Source organism: Schistocerca serialis, chromosome 10 (assembly GCF_023864345.2).
Source record: "Schistocerca serialis cubense isolate TAMUIC-IGC-003099 chromosome 10, iqSchSeri2.2, whole genome shotgun sequence".
NCBI lineage: Eukaryota > Metazoa > Arthropoda > Insecta > Orthoptera > Acrididae > Schistocerca > Schistocerca serialis.
The window spans coordinates 164,126,090-164,143,502 of NC_064647.1; the positions used below are offsets into that span (position 1 = coordinate 164,126,090).

At 39.7% G+C, this 17,413-nt stretch overlaps 2 protein-coding genes across 3 annotated transcripts in view; both read right to left on the reverse strand.

The window, feature by feature from the left end:
- Positions 1-17,413, reverse strand: part of LOC126425077 (gamma-interferon-inducible lysosomal thiol reductase-like) — a 362,141-nt gene that overhangs the window by 237,812 nt on the left and 106,916 nt on the right. The window lies entirely within an intron of this gene.
- Positions 2,055-17,413, reverse strand: part of LOC126425076 (uncharacterized) — a 47,758-nt gene continuing 32,399 nt past the window's right edge. The window contains exons 3-4 of one of the 2 annotated variants that reach the window (XR_007576260.1): positions 3,370-3,492; positions 2,055-3,277 (exon numbers count right to left, since the gene is read on the reverse strand). Coding sequence is in view for 1 of the 2 variants with exons in the window: in XM_050087987.1 (XP_049943944.1) it covers positions 2,815-3,277; positions 3,370-3,599 (693 nt within the window). In the remaining variant the exon portion in view is untranslated. Of the gene's footprint in view, positions 3,278-3,369; positions 4,051-17,413 lie in introns of those variants that run through there. The other variant, XM_050087987.1, reaches the window with a different exon arrangement.

Consider the following 17,413-nt stretch of genomic DNA (forward strand, 5'->3'; position numbering starts at 1 on the left):
TCCTCCTTAAAACTAAGCAGAACCAAGAATGTATATGAGAACAAAGGCTTTTGCAAGGCCACTATTTTACAAATCATTCTCAGACTTCTTGCCACTTCAATTCAGGGTAAAACCTTGAGCTTTTAAGGATTATCTGTATCATCTTTTTTAGGAGCAACTGACTGTCTTAACAGGTGCAGTGATGACCCTGTATAGCCCATAAATGACTTCTGTCAGTTAGTAATTATGTAATGCTGTTGCAGAAGTTGTCAGCATTAGCACTGGTGGTTCCAAAACTACCACAGTAGTGTAATCCAATTGAAATGAATCTCTTTGCTTCTTTCCTGCACCAAGAGCTTGTTTATTATCACAGCAAGTTAATTGCATTGTGATGCTTCATACATAGTTGATTTAAAGGTGCACCCAAACAATGCATTTTCTCTGTTCAACTTCGTGCATGCACATAAGTTTCCAATAGTGCATCCACGCATGCACATTTGTGCATACAGAATTCCATATAAAAGGGAGTCCATGCATAAAAGCACATTGCTTCTTGGAATCAGTGCACTATTTAGAAGCCAACAGGCAGCTGGAGTCTTGTATTTGTATTTGTATTTCTTTAGGACCAATAAAGAAATACAAAGAGACATCATGTGGAGATACCTTAATAGTCCAGCTTTATCCAGTAAACATCAAAGAATATTCTCATCTGATGTAATCAGCATTGATAGGAATTTAAATTTTATCAGTTGAAATCATTACCTTCAGCAAATTTTATTAGTAATTACACTCTTTAGTGTAAGAGCCACAGAGCCACCCACCAACTTGTTGGTGGTTAACTGTCATTCAATAACCACACCTTCATAGCAGTGTCTTTCCTATTTCCTATTATTTGGACAATTTTATTAAATTTGGTATCACCTGCTACAGTCTACTGCAGTCTACTACACCTACTTCGCAAATCATGCTGTTTTTCTCCATGTGGCATATTCCTTACACCTTACAGGCCCTTCTTCTTTGCACAGCACTCATTTGCCATCTGAGTTGTTGATATTCATACAACTCCTTCTCTTTTCTTGAAAGGTTTCTTTAATTTTCCAACAGGTGGTATCTGTCTCTCCCACAGACATATGTGTTTTGTCCTCAAGTCATCCCTCCTCTGCTATTTTCCACATCTTGTCATCTCATTTTTTGTACCTTGTTTTCTATTCTGCTTATTTCATTTTTTGAATTTCTATATTTTCTTGTGCATCAATAAAATTCAGTATCTCATGTGTTATCCAAGAAGTTTTACTGGGCCTTGCCTTTTTGCATATTGTAACCTCTGCCTTCACTATTCCATCTCTCAGTGCAACAGATTTGTCTCGTATTTTATTCTATTTCCCTGTGTCCCTCAATAGTTGCCTAATGCTCCCTTTGAAACTATCAACAATCTGTGATTCCTTGGTCAGTAGTATTACACCTAGGTATTTGATGAACAATGTGACACTCCGAAGATGTTCACTGTGGCTCCTGTAATCTTGTAGTATTGAGCTCTTTCTGTTGTTCTAGGCTTGTCGTGCATTTAATCCTTCTATTACCAAGTAGTTTTTGTTACACTAAGTATCATCGGGGTCTTTAGTGACCCCAACAGAATTTATTTTTTATTAAGATAGTTTTAATAATGGTAGAATAAAATCACATTCCTTATTTTTTCCGCAATCTAAAACATGATGTCGGTGGCATTACATTAAATTAAAATGCATATTTTTTAAATTTATTTATTTCTGTAAAATTTACAAACGATTCTCATGAAACTACAAACATTTTTGATTAAATTCTGAATTGACATTTATGATGCATTACACTTACAGCAATAAATTGCAAAGTGATTTTTACACACAGAACATCCACATTTTGAACATTTAACGGTGAATTTTCTATCTTCAGACCTTATACAAAATGGATACCTTTTTTTTTTTCTTTTTCTTTTTTTTTTTTTTTTGTCTGTACTGTTGATGGAGGTACTGGGGAAATAATTTTGTCTGGCTCTCTTCCAACGAGCTGCTTTCCTAATTCTATGAGAAATGCCTGTCTCTTGTAGTGTGTCCTTTCTGCCCAGTCTGGTGTAAGATGCAGCCCTATGATAAATGCATTCAGTGCGCTGATATCAATCATGTCGTAAAATAATACCATTGGCCACATTCTGCTCATCCTCTTTGTAGTTTACATTCTAACCAGCTTCTCCATGGTATCTACTCCTGATTTTATTTTATTATAATCCAGAATCATTACTGGCTTGCATTCTTCATGATCCTCCACTTCCTTCCTTGAATGCATTGTACTGAGCAAAGTCACAACTTTACCCTTTTTTGGACAATATGAAACAATTGAAGCATGCTCTTGGAATCCAAAAGTAGATGAATATCTGACTCAACCTTTGGTCTGAGTGAAAGCTTGTGGTAGCTCTCCTTTATTTTTTCTAATTGTTCCTAAGAGTGTGAGATTGATTTTCAGAAGTTCTCTCACCAAACTAAGGCTAGTGAAAAAATTGTCAGTTGTTACATTTCTGCCACTGTTTCCTAAGCCTTTCACCATATCTAAAGCAACTCTCTTGCCTTGATCAACTTCACGAGGTTCATTTACTTGTCAACCAGTGTAAACTTGGAGATTGAGAACGTAAGACGTTGCACTATCACATACAGCCCATAATTTCAACCCATATTTTCCTGGTTTTGAAGGAATATATTGCCGAAATGGACATCTACCACAAAATGCCACAAGTTTTTCATCAATTGTTACGTTGCTGTGAGGAACATATGCTTTTTGAAATGTGTGTACCCGCATTTCAAATGTTTATGTAATGGGAGCCAGCTTGTCAGGAGCACGGTTGTGACGTCTCACATCTGCATCATCAAATCGGATGCACCTTGAAATTTGCGTAAAGTGATTTCTAATCATTGCTTCACTAAAAATGGGTCTACCATCCCCTTTGTTCCACAGATGTGTAACTGCTTCATTATAGGACTTGTAAGCACCTGCTAGGATCAAGACACTGATAAAGCACTTCAGTTCAATGGAATCTACTGGTTTCCATTTACTACCGTAAACAAGACTACCCTCTTTGTTAGTCCAATTTAGAATTACATCACCAATGTTTCTCCTAAGAAACGACTGAAAAGCTGGTTCTATGGAGTCTACATTTTTCACTGCGAATTTTGCTGGACCTGGCTTTACTCGCATTATGTTCCATCTCTCTTCTCTTCCACAAGCTCTTCTCAACTTGTGTTTGTGCCACAATTCTTCTTTGTTTTTAGACCTACACAAAATAAAAAAAAAATAAAAAATACAAAGGGTATAACTTGGCGCTAGACCCTAATGCCCATTTACCAAAATACAATGTGTACTTACATATAACAGTCAGAAATATGTGTTACTTCCTGTTCAGGCGGGACATATGTGCTGTCCAAATCTCCTTCTGAACTTCCGTCTGATTGAGGACTATTCTCTTCTAAGACGTCGATTTCTCCATCACTGCATGAGACATCACTGATATCACTATTTGATTCTCCAGATAGAGGATTATCCTGCAGTAATATTTCAAGCACTTCGTCTTCGGAAAGGTGATGAAACTTTTCCATTAAATGTAACACACACAATAGTAGTCTCCACTTGCATGGAAGAAATAACTATCAGCTTATAAAGTATTGGCAACAATCACATGTTACAACAATATTTACAAGAATAAAACAAAGGAAATACAGCAACAGTTATGGATTCAATGCAGAATTATTTGGTAATAATACTGCAAGAGAGAAATGTGGTCGCATTTCACCCCATTGGTACTCAGTGGTTCTCTCTTGATTTTCTGCAAAACTAAATATTTTCAAAAAGTTATATTAATATATAATGAACCCATTACTTAATTCAGGAAAAGTCCAAATTTTTCATAATTTTTAGGAACAGGAAATAAGGTATATTTTACAGAAAATTATGGCCTGGGGTCATTATAGACCCCACGGTATTAGGAGGGTTAAGCAAATTTACAATTTACTGTAATTATGAACTTCAAATGAGTTACTTCCTGCAAGATGTGTGACTTGGAGATAGCAAGTTTTTAGTTTTTAAAAATTGCAAAAATTGGACCACTCATTGAGGGCTATAATCTCCTTGTTAACTGGCCAGATGTGTCATTGGTATCTCCAGTTCAGACACTGGTCTGATGCACCTTGTAAGCTTTCACCCCCCTGGGTCCTATATATCATAAATGTTAACAGTTTCCAATTTAATTGGAAATTACTTTGTGTGTGTGTGTGTGTGTGTGTGTGTGTGTGTGTATGTGTGTGTGTGTGTGTGTGTGTGAGAGAGAGAGAGAGAGAGAGAGAGAGAGAGCAGGGGCCAAGATGGGGGAGGGGGCACTCACTCACGGTAATTGTTAATGGTTAAGATGTGTGTCCATGCACCCAGTACAAATCTTATGTTCTTGTTGTTTTGATTTAGTACAGTTTCATTGTTGCTCACTGCAATGTAACTCATAAATTCATCTGGCTCAGTGACCAAAGATAAGTATTTCGATTGGACACCACTTTAGCAGCTTGTGCCCCCTAACCTAGCCCAATAATCCAACAGGGGAAAGAGAATGAACCACATATCATATCTGGCAAATCTGTACGTCATTGAGAGATGATTACTAGTTAAAGGCGGATGAAAAAAGCCATGGTCCAACATTGGTTCGGTCTCAAAACCTTTTTGTTTCCAGGTGTGTGCTTTACACCTAATCCACCAGGTCTGACAGTGTGATAGATAATAGTGTACAGAGGGTTTACATTCAGTATTGGTAATTAAGAAGGAGCATAATTGTTGTTGTTGTGGTCTTCAGTCCTGAGACTGGTTTGATGCAGTCTCCATGCTACTCTATCCTGTGCAAGCTTCTTCATCTCCCAGTACCTACTGCAACCTACATCCTTCTGAATCTGCTTAGTGTATTCATCTCTTGGACTCCGATTTTTACCCTCCATGCTGCCCTCCAATGCTAAATTTGTGATCCCTTGATGCCTCAAAACATGTCCTACTAACCGATCCCTTCTTCTAGTCAAGTTGTGCCACAAACTTCTCTTCTCCCCAATCCTATTCAATACCTCCTCATTAGTTACATGATCTACCCACCTTATCTTCAGCATTCTTCTGTAGCACCACATTTTGAAAGCTTCTATTCTCTTCTTGTCCACACTAGTTATCGTCCATGTTTCACCTCCATACATGGCTACACTCCATACAAATACTTTCAGAAACGACTTCCTGACACTTAAATCTATATTCGATGTTAACAAATTTCTCTTCTTCAGAAACGATTTCCTTACCATTGCCAGTCTACATTTTATATCCTCTCTACTTCGACCATCATCAGTTATTTTACTCCCTAAATAGCAAAACTCCTTTACTACTTTAAGTGTCTCATTTCCTAATCTAATTCCCTCAGCATCATCCGATTTAATTTGACTACATTCCATTATCCTCGTTTTGATTTTGTTGATGTTCATCTTATATCCTCCTTTCAAGACACTGTCCATTCCGTTCAACTGCTCTTCCAAGTCCTTTGCTGGCTCTGAGAGAATTACAATGTCATCGGCGAACCTCATAATAGGAGCATAATAGGTAATGAAAAACTGACAAATACACAATTCAGTGCTAATACATGCTGCTAATCAGCTTGTCTTCATAGTAAAAAATTGGTAATTAACATATCCTATTGCTGTAGTTTACTTCCTGAAAGTTGGAAACAAAAATGAGAGCTTATGCTTTTTCATCAACAATGCAAGGAATTGAGAGATTGCTACTCACTGTAAAGATGACATGTTGAGTTGCAGACGAATGCAACAAACAGAAACACAAGCACACACACACACACACAAACACACACACACACACACACACACACACACACACACATACACACACAAATGGGCATGCCTAAGTTCAAGCACAACTCATGCGCACACGGCTGCCACCTCCACATGGCAGTCATGATGTGTGCATGAGGTGTGCTTGCTTGTGTGTGTTTCCTTTTCTGAGGAAGCCTTTGGCTGAGTGCTAATATGTAAGTGTCTTTTCGTTGTGCTTGTCTGCCTCTGAACATGTCAACTTTTCAGTGAGCAGCAGTCTATCTATTCTTACATTGTCGATACTCTAGCTTGTAGTTTCCATTGGTCAGTATTTGTTTTTTGTTACTCCATTATGTAAAGCTTTAAAGCACAGTTAAAGTTTAATCTACTGATTCAAGGGTTTCTTAATTGTTGCAGTTGGTGTTAGTGTCAGTATACAAAGTAGCTATCAATTGAATTATTAGAGTTTTCCATACTAATATGCCCTGGTCACATGGATTTCCTTGATAAACGTACTGTGTACATTGAACTGAGGTGATCATGTTTTGCACTATCCCCTGAAGAAGTTCCCCACAAATCAGGACAAAATATTACATTTATCAAGAAAATCTGAAATCTGTTTGTCCACAACATAATGGCTGAGAATGTGTTAACAGCTGTAGGATTCCCAGCTGAATAAGATTGTTTTGTGAGCTATCTTACTGTTACAACATTTGTAGGTTTAGAAAAACATTTTGACAATGTAGATTTGAATGCATTGTGAAACTCTGAAGTTGCTGAGGATAAAATCTGAGGAACAAAAAGTCATTGACAAACTGTACAGAATCTGGATTGCAGTACTAAGCATTGAAAAACATGAAAATGAGATAACTTGGAAGAGTAGATGAGATGAAGTATTTTGAAAAGAGACTGTAAGATGATCATGAACAATAGTGAAGCTAGGGTAATGGGGATGATGTTGACCAAGTTAGTTCAGGAAATTATACACTAAAGAGTTGTGGAACAGTTTTTACATTTGGTGAAGAAGATAACTAATGCTGGTGGAATAAAAGGCCAATAAGATGATGAGAAGTCTTTTTTGAGAGTGTTTGTGCGGAATGTTGTGTTATATGGAAATGAAATGTGGGCAATGAATAGTTCAGATTGGAAGAGAATAGAAGCCTCTGAAATTTAGTGCTACAGAAGAATGCTGAAGATTGTGTAGCTCTATGGGATAAAGAAGTGGTACTAAATCTATATGGGGAGAAAAAAGCTTAATAGCACAACCACATTAAAGGAAGTGATTAGTTGACAGGACATATCCTGAGGCATCAATGAGTCATCAGTTTGATGCTAGAGGGGACTGCGAGGAGTGAAAATTGTAGAGGGAGACAACAGCAGACATGTTGAAGTGGATGTAAATTGCAGCAGTTCGCAGAGAATACACTAAGGGAAGAGTGGAATCTAAGTAGACTTCGTATTAAACACCACAGCTGAAACATTATTTAAAGTTGTCATTGTATAAACAGCTACACAGCCTAGCAGCAGTCTTCCAAAACACATCTCAAAGAGTCAGAGGTGACCTTACAGCATGACCTTTGGGTGAGTGCTACACTGATGATACAGCTGCCTCCCACAACTCCATTAATTAAAGAGACAGATATTCCAGAGATTGATAAATTAAGGAAATGGACCATGATGGGTACGGTGAAGAGCAGTTTTTGTTAGCAGATCATGAAAAGTATGGTTTTTTGTCGAAAATATGATTCTGAGCTAACACTTTTAAATGTTCACTGTTAATTAGGACTTCACATGCCATTATACGACATTGATCGTCTCACACTGAAACTCTAAAATGATCAAACAGCTTGCAAATAATTGTATTACAAATGGCTCAGCAACATCAACTGAACAGTTCCTGCCCACAGGTAATCTCGACCTGACCGCCCAGTTCAGATGTTCGGACTGAACTTTTATGACTTGACTCGCTCTATTCAACTGCTACGCCAAGTAATTACACACAACACAATGGTCAGACTATTCAAAACATTGTCAGCAGGCAAGGATTAATCTGAAATTCTACCTCAGCAAAATCATAGGTAGCTGCAATGTAGTCATTGTGATTAAGCAGTTCCGTATACTTACTCTCAAATATTGTAGATAACAGCAAATATCTTGACATGTGACAAAATAGGATCTTGACAAACTCTATGCACTTTAATCAGAATATTTGTTTTGGAAATAACCATTCCATAGCTACACTTTGTTTTGTTTTATTTTATTTATCTATCTATTTTTTTTTCTTTGCATCTAGTTTTGTGGTCACAGACACATTGTTGTGCAAACATTTCTATCATCAACCAAGCCCTCATGCTCTAATCTGGGATGCAGAGTTATCATTTAGTGCACTCCAAAAAGATATTAATAAATAAAAGTAAAAATGGTGGCACTCATATGATGTAAAAGTGCAAACAGACTTTATGCCTGTGTTTTGATACACTTTGCATTTCATATAGAGCTGTTGTATTTCCAGTGGATGACTATCGCATTACTGAGGAGCACAACACTCATCATTCTGACTGACACTTCTGAGGTGTGGTGTTCAAGAAGAGAAATTCCTTTTTGCTGCAGTGTGTTTACCAACAGAAATTACATCACTACCTTCATGGCATTGTCTGCAACAAACATTTGCTAATAAGTAACCTTCTAATCTGGAATATATTATTTCACTGGATTTTGGTCTGTGTTCAGTTATTATCAAACATGTGGTTAAAACTTAACCACCTGTTGTGGCTTAACTTGCTGATTGTCGATGATACTATTGGGTTGTGTAAGTTAGGTTTATTGCAGTTCCTCAATTTTATATAATGTGGGTTAGGTTTATGGAATGTCAGCCCATATGACAAGTTCACCAAAAATTAGTTGAAATGCACAGAATACTTTTAAGATATGCTTATTGCATCACAACATAGATAAAACTGACATGCCTAAAAAGTGACACCAGACTGGTGCTAAAACTATGGCAATACTAACTCAATTTGGTTACTGTTATTGCTGGTTATGTAAGTTCCAGCAATTACAAAGTCACATTATGCATTACTTAAGTAGAACACTTAAATAGAACGTAATTGATTTTACCATTGAAATTTGTATACTTTCACAAAACTGATTATGAAGTTTAACTTGACAGATCATTACAATGTCTCGAATGCAGGTAGTACACTGAAATATCACAGTTTTCATACCGAAATTTAATTAAATGTAAATCAATAACATAGTCTCCTTTATTATTGCTTTACAATTGTAGTATAAATTTAGTTCCTAACATGAATCCTGTATCTTTACAACTGGCTCCGTGACAATTACTATTACTTTTCTGCATATTAACTCCACAAAGGATAAGCTGGACTTATGTTTACACTATGTTCAATGCATTTTTGAGTTGTAGCACAATACCTTGTTTAACTTTTCAGAATTGGTTTAATTTCATCCTAAGTCAACTAATGAATATTTTGTCCGCAAAGGACAGCATTATGAGGTCTGCAGCTCATGACAAATACAAATAAAACAGTGTTCTGCATCAATCACTTGTTTATTCTGCTACTACGCATTTCAATGGTTCACACCATCATCTTCAGGTGAAGAAATGTTCGTTTACATAGTTGGTGTTGGTGCAAAGTACACACTTCTTTTTGCAATAGCAAGCCCAGGGCAGTGTAGGTTATATTATGTTATGTTGTATGTCCTATCCACTGTAGATTATGTTTACACCATTCAATTGTCAAGGATGAATATAATTTACATTGGAAAAGATGTACAACAGGCAGCAGTAATCAGACTTTTTACAGCTCTAACACCCCTCAAAAGATGCAGCATAACCTACAATGCCCTTTGTGTGCTGCTGAACAAATACGTCTGTATTTAACGCTATTTAAATAAACAGTTCTTCACCTGGAGATGAATGTTTGAACCATCGAAATGCATAGTGGCAAAATAAAAAAGTGGCTGGTGCAGAATACTATTTTATTTGTATTAAATTGACTAATTTTCATTAATACAGTTGGCAAGAGATGTTACTATTCAGCCTTCTGCACACACACATATAACTTTATGTAAATATTGCATGATAGTACTCAACCACCACTATGTGTGGAATCGTACTATTCATTTAATGCTGTCCTAATATGCTACATTACATGGGAAGTGTCCCTTCATGATACTTTGGTAGGTGGAGTGTGTTTTTGAGATATTGTGCACTAAAATGCAACATCTTTAAGGATGTTATCCCGTCTTGCTGACTTACTGCATTGCATGAGCCACCTTTGCCTGGGTTACATGTTGTACAATAACCTAGCACATTTACTGGACTTTTAAGACTTTTTTTAGAATGGTTGATTACTTACTTCACAGACTGGATTTTCGCAAAGTGTACAGAACTAGGGTGCCTCTGAACTACATCCCCAAACAGTAGTATGACGGTTCTTTATCCAAATATACCTTATAAATTTGCCATACAATGCTTGTACAGTTCCATGTAAATAGCTGTAGTCACTTCCCCAATGGCATTTGTTAGGTGGATGGAAACCAATGAAAGTGCGGAAATTACTTCTGTGATTGTACTTGAAAGTTTGTTGTAGCATATCTCATGGCTTATGTGGCATTCTCCATTAACTTTTTTCAGGAAAATTCTCCTTCAGAAGATTTTCCCACATCTAGCACATTAAATATTGAGAAAACAGAGGATGAGGAAGAAGAGGAGAAGGCAATGAGCAAGGACAGTGGGGAGGTGAGTCATGTTCTCCTGTAAGATGATTTCCCTACCCAGACTCTCAGTGTGTCAGGATGCATGCCAGTGCATTCGCGCAATGTCTCTAAGAAAGAGATCCCAAACAGTTAGTATTCTTTCTGTGTGTTGCAGATTTAGGGATCATTCTTAATGGAATAGAAATATTTTATTTTTAAAAAAATTGTTAAAATCATCTAAAAAAAGCTCCTGGTAGCCACACTAGCGGCTAATAGCTTTTTTATTACTGGATCATACATGACCAGTTTTGTGATGGTTTAATTGCTTCATATAACCAATTTAACTCTGGGGCATTAAACATACACATTCACCCAACATTCAGATCATGTTCAAATTGTCAGAACCACTGAAATTGGATGGTTAAGAAATGAAACATCTAAAATTCCAATGGGCAGCAGGTGCAGACAATGTATTAGATTGGTGCACAAGTTGTAGCATTTTTCCATAACTTTAATAAACACTACTGCTACACATAACAGATACTTTAGTCATCAATAATACATCCTCCTTCACTATCTACAACAGTGTGCCAATTCTGGCTGATCACAAATCACACAGGAAAAACATTTGTCTTGATTTGTTGCCCTGTTTTGAAACTGAGAGGAGGCTTTCTTGCCCCGAATTGTGACAGGTGATGAAACCTGGGTTGTTCACCATTTTGAGCCCGTAACAAAATGACTGTCAATGGAATGGCACCATTTTCAATCGCCACAGAAGAAAAAATTCATACAACTGCTTCTGCTGGTAATATCATTATCCCTGTGTTTTGGGACTGTGAAGGTGTGATTCTCACTGATGTGATGCCAAGAGGTGATACCATTAATTCAGAAGCATATGTCTCATTAACAAAACTCAAGGCACCCTTCTGGCAACTTCAGTGCCACAGCAACCCAGGAGATGTTTTGGTGCAACACATTAATGCTCAGCCCCACACAAGTCTGATGACTGCTGAACGCATCATGTAACAGGGTTGGACAGTGTTACCACATGCATCCTACAGCTCTAACTAACCCCCTCGGACTTTCAGTTGTTTGGGCCATTAAAGTATGTCATTTGTTGAAGACATTTTGAGGATGAGAAGGTAATTCACACAGTGAAGCACTGGCTCTGCCACCAGGACAAGGACTGGAACCAACAGGGCATACGCTTTCTTGTTTCCCGCTAGAGGAAGGCCATAGAATGGCATAGAGTCGTGTGTGTAACTCTTATTATGTTCAATAAAGAATTTTTGAAGAAAAAAAAATGTGGTGCATTCTTTTCTGGGGAACCCTCATATTATGTCTCCTCTCTCTCTAAAATTGTAATAAAGGTTCAATCTGCATTTACAGTTTAGGGAACCTTGAAATAAAATAAATCACACAATAAAAAGTTCATTAACACGTTAGTTGTTAAGAATGGAACACATGATTTTATGGTTTGGGCACCCACAGTTTTACATAATATGAATTTTTAAAAAAACTTTGAAAACTATAAAAATGTTCTAAAAAAACTGCTGATAGCTGCATTAGCTGTTAATATTTCATTTATTACAGGATCATGTATGACTGGTTTCACAATGATTTAATTGCATCCTGAGGTGTATACGTATAATTAATGTAACGTTGGGTCATTAAAGATACGTGGTTTCCCAAAGTTTGGATAGTATTTGAATTACAAGAACCATAAAAAGTGATATATCCAACATTTGAATGTGTAGCAGGTTGAGGCTGTGTAGATGAGAACTGGAAGCTGCAAGTGTGGACCAGTGATGAAAAATCAACAGATGACTGCAAAAGCCAGATAGTGCAGATGTGACTATGCCTGAAGTACGAAGGCTGGGCCACAAAACATCCTAACTGATAAAGTGCTATTGGAAAATCAGTAACATTAAGTTAACTGGCTGTTTGGTGGTATTGTCTTTGTACTTCAGGCATGCTCACTTCAGCACCAACTAGCTTTTGCATAATCTCTTGACTTATCATCACTAGTTAATACTCACAGCTTCCACTGCTCATGTATTAGGTTGGTGCACAATTTCCTAATGTTTTTGTTTTACATGTTGATATTCCAGTTGCTATGGCTTTATTTATCAACTGTCATTTTTCACCGTAGATTACTGTTACTTTGTCATTTGGAGATCGTAAACGGAGTTGTGGGTGCTAGAAAATGGAGTGGCAAGTGGAGAAATTGGAACATTTATAACAAAATCTTTCATTTCAGTTCAGTAGATGACTGACAGCAGTAGCCAGAAATATTTGCACCATGTGTGGGGATGAATGCCATTGCACAGAGCACAATGAGAAAATGGTATTCTCTTTTTAAATAGGATTGTTTGACATTAGTGACTCTCCACATTCAGGAAGCCCTTCGGGGTTTGATGTAGATCATTTAAATGCATACCTCCACAATACCCACGTGAGAACTGGCAGCTGTGATGAACTGTGATCATTTCACCATCATGCAACATTTGCATGCAATGGCGAAGGTTCAAAAATAAGATATGTGGACACCACATGCTCTATGCCAAAATCTGAAATATTAGTGGTTGGCCATATGTGAATCTCTGCTTGCTTCTCATCGATTGGCTCATGAATAACGACAACCATTCCTAACCTGTCTCATTACTGGTGACAAGAAATTGTGTCCTTCATCTTCAGCTACACCTACAAATCACTGTGAGGTGCATGGCAGAGGGTACATTCCACTGTGCCAGTTATTATGGTTTCTGCCTGTTTGATTCACATTTGGAACTTGGGGAGAGTGATTGTTTGAATGCCTCTGTGCATGCAGTAATTATTCTAATCTTACCCCCAGAATCCCTACGTGAGCAATACATAGAGGATTGTAGTATATTCCTAGGGTCACCATTTAAAGACTGCATTTGAAGCTTTGTTAATAGAATTTCTCAGGATAGTTTACATCTCTCTTAAAGAGTCTGCCAGTTCAGTATCTCTGAGACACTCTCCTATGGACTAAAAAAAAAAAAAAAAAAAAAAAAAAAAAAAAAAAAAGAGAAACCTGGGACCATTCATGCTTCTCTTCTCTGTATACATTCAATATCCCCTATTAGTCCTATTTGGTACGGGGCCCACTCACTTGAGCACTGTTCCACAACCAAGCTCTCCCTGAGGCGTAAACTGCCCCATTGAATGTAAGCGTAGGCTTCCGCGGCCGTTGTCTTCTTCAATAAAATTCTTCAGGGTATCAGACCGCATCGTCATAATTTTAAAATGCGCCAACGTTTCGGCCAGCGTTGCAGCTAGCCTTCATCAGGGCCTTACGTTAACGTAAGGCCCTGATGAAGGCTAGCTGCAACGCTGGCCGAAACGTTGGTGCATTTTAAAATTATGACGATGTGGTCTGATACCCTGAAGAATTTTATTGCCCCATTGAATGTTCCATGTCTTCCCAGTCTCACAATGACATCATCCTCCGGTGGAATTGAGGCGGTTTTTTCCACCACCTGGCTGAGCTACGGCAACTGTTAAGCTTTTCACCCACTTTCTGCATTGCCCTCCAGGAAATCTGGTTCCCGGCAATGTGGCCCCTGCCCTCCACAGCCATTAGGGATACTACAGGAACTGTAATAGGGTGTCAGGTGGCGTTTGCGTTTATGTCCTAAACTCAGTATGTAGTGAACCTGTGCCCCTTCAAACCCCTCTTGAAGCTGTGGCACAGGAAATAACTGTCTGCAATGTATATCTTCCTCGAGATGGTGCAGTACCCCTGAATGTATTAGCTGCACTGATTGAATAACTCCTTACACCTTCCCTACTTCTGAGAGATTTTAATGCCCATAACCTCTTGTGGGGTGGCACTGTGCTTACTGGCCGAGGCAGAGATGACGAAACTTTACTGTCTCAGTTCGACCTCTGCCTCTTGAATACTGGGGCCACCACACATTTCAGTGTGGTTCAAGGTAGTTACTTGGCCATTGATTTATCAATTTGCAGCTCAGGACTACTCCCATCTATTCATTAGAGAGCACATGACGACCTGTATGGTAGTGACCACCTCCCCATCTTCCTGTCACTGCCTCAGATGGGCTTTAAACAAGACAGACTGGGAATCTTTCACCTCTGATGTCACCATTGAATCTCCTCCACACAGAAACATCAATGTGATGGTTGAGCAGGTGACTACAACAATCGTTTCTGTGGCAGAAAACATGATCCCTTGCTCTTTAGGGTGCTCCTGACAAAAGGCATTCCCTTGGTGGTTGCCAAAAGTTGCTGAAGGAATTAAGGAGCGTCAGGGAGCTCTAGAACATCATAAGTGGTGCCCTTCCCTGAAGCACCTCATTGCCTTTAAATGGCCCCATGCTCGCGTTTGCCATTTTATCAAACGACGGAAGCTGGAGTGTTGGTCAAGATATGTCTCAACCATTGGGTGCCATACGTCACCTTCCCAAGTCTGGGCCAAGATCAAACATGTTTTCGGGTACCAGACCCCAACAGGTGCTCCTGGTGTTAACATAAATGGTGTGTTATCTACTTACACAAACACGATTGCTGAGTACTTTGCTGAGCACTATGCTAGAGCTTCTGCAGTGGAGAATTATCCCCCTAGCCTTTCGCACTCTAAAACAGTGGCTGGAAGGGAAAGTCCTCTCATTTACTACACACCACAGTGAATCCTATAACGCCCCATTTACAGAGTGGGACCTGCTCAGTGCGCTAGCATATGGCCCAGACACAGCTCCTGGATCAGATCAGATTCACAGTCAGATGATTAAACATCTCTCATCTGACTACAAGGGACATCTCATCATCATCTTCAACCGGATCATGTGTGATGGCATCTTTCCATCACAATGACAGGAGAGCATCATCATTCTGGTGCTTAAACCTGGTAAAAACCCACTTGATGTGGATAGCTATCGGTCCATCAGCCTCACCAACATTCTTTGTAAGCTGCTGGAACATTTGGTGTGTCGGTGGTTGGGTTGGGTCCTGGAGTCACGTGGCCTACTGGCTCCTTGCCAGGGCGGCTTCCACCAGGATTACTCTACCACTGATAATCTTGTGTCCCTAGAGTCTGCCATCTGAACAGCCTTTTCCAGATGCCAACACCTGGTTGCCGTCTTTTTTCATTTATGAAAAACATATGACACAACCTGGCGACATCATGTCCTTGCCATGTTATACGAGTGCAGTCTCAGAGGCTCACTTCAATTTTTATCCTGAATATCGTGTCGCTTAATAGTTTCTGTGTCCAAGTTGGTGCCTCCCATAGTCCCCTCTCCCATTATCCAGGAGAATGGGGTCCCGCAGTACTCTGCATTGAGTGTCTCTCTGTTTTTAGTGGCCATTAATGGTCTAGCAGCAGCTGTAGGCCCTTCCATCTCTCCTCTGTTTGCAGACGACTTCTGCATTTCATACTGCTCCACCAGTACTGGTGCTGCTGAGCAGTGCCTACAGGGAGCCATCCACAAGGTACAGTCATGGGCACTAGACCATGGTTTCTAGTTTTCTGCTGCAAAGTCATGTGTTATACACTTTTGTCAGCTCCATACCATCATACCATTCATCGAGAACCAGAACTCTAACTTAATGATGATCCACTCAATGTAGTGGAGACTTATCAGTTCTTAGGACTGGTTTTCGATGCCTGATTGACTTGGCTTCCTCACCTTTGTCAGCTTAAACGGAAGTGCTGGCAGCACCTCAGTGCCATCCGCTGCCTGAGCAACACCAACTGGGCTGCAGATTGCTGTACGCTGTTGCGGCTCTACAGAGACCATGTTCAATCCCACCTTGACTATGGTAGTCTGGATTATGGTTTGATGGCACCCTCAGCATTGCATTTACTTGACCCAGTGCGCCACTGTGGCATTTGCCTAGTGACAGGAGCTTTTAGGATGAGTCCGGTGACCAGCGTCCTTGTGGAAGCCGGAGTGCCTCCATTGCATGCTACGCATGCACAACTGCTGGCCAGTTACGTAGCACACATTCATAGTTTCCCTGTGCATCCGAATCACTGTCTCCTTTTCCCACCCACTGTGGTTCATCTCCCATATTGGTGACCCAAATCAGGGCTTCCAATTGCAATTCATGTCTGATCCCTTCTTTCTGAACTGGAATTCTTGCCTTTACCACCTATACTTGAAGTCCATTCACGTACACCTCCATGGTGTACACCTAGGCCACAACTTCGCATGGACCTTTCATATGGCCCTAAGGACTCAGTTAACCACATGGCTCTCTGCTGCCACTTCCTCTCGATTTTTCAAATGTACCGAGGCCACGAAGTGGTTTACACTGACGGTTCGATGGCTGGTGCTCACATTGGCTTTGCGTATGTCCATGGAGGACATATTGAACAGCATTCCTTGCCTGATGGCTTCAGTGTTTTCACTGCAGAGCTGTTGGCTATATCTCGTGCTCATGAGCACATTCGTTTATGCACTGGGGAGATGTTTCTTCTGTGTACTGTCTCCTTGAGCAGCCTGCCAACAGGGTGGCCAAACAGGCTATGTGGAAACCCCTTACGGAGATTGGCTTCTCTGCAACTGACGTGTGTTCAGTGCTATGCTACAAGGTTTTGCAGCTTTGGGAGACGGAATGGCATAATCTCAGCCCGCACAACAAACTGTGTGCCATTAAGGAGACTATGAATGTGTGGGAGTCCTCCATGCAGGCCTCTCACAGGGACTCTGTGGTTCCCTGCTGGCTCCACATTGGCCACGCTTGGTTGACACACAGCTACCTCCTGCATCGTGATGACCCACCTCAGTGTCGGTGCAGCACCCGTGTGACAGTGGCCCACATCTTGGTGAACTGTCCTTTGGCTGCCCTGTGATGGACTCTTC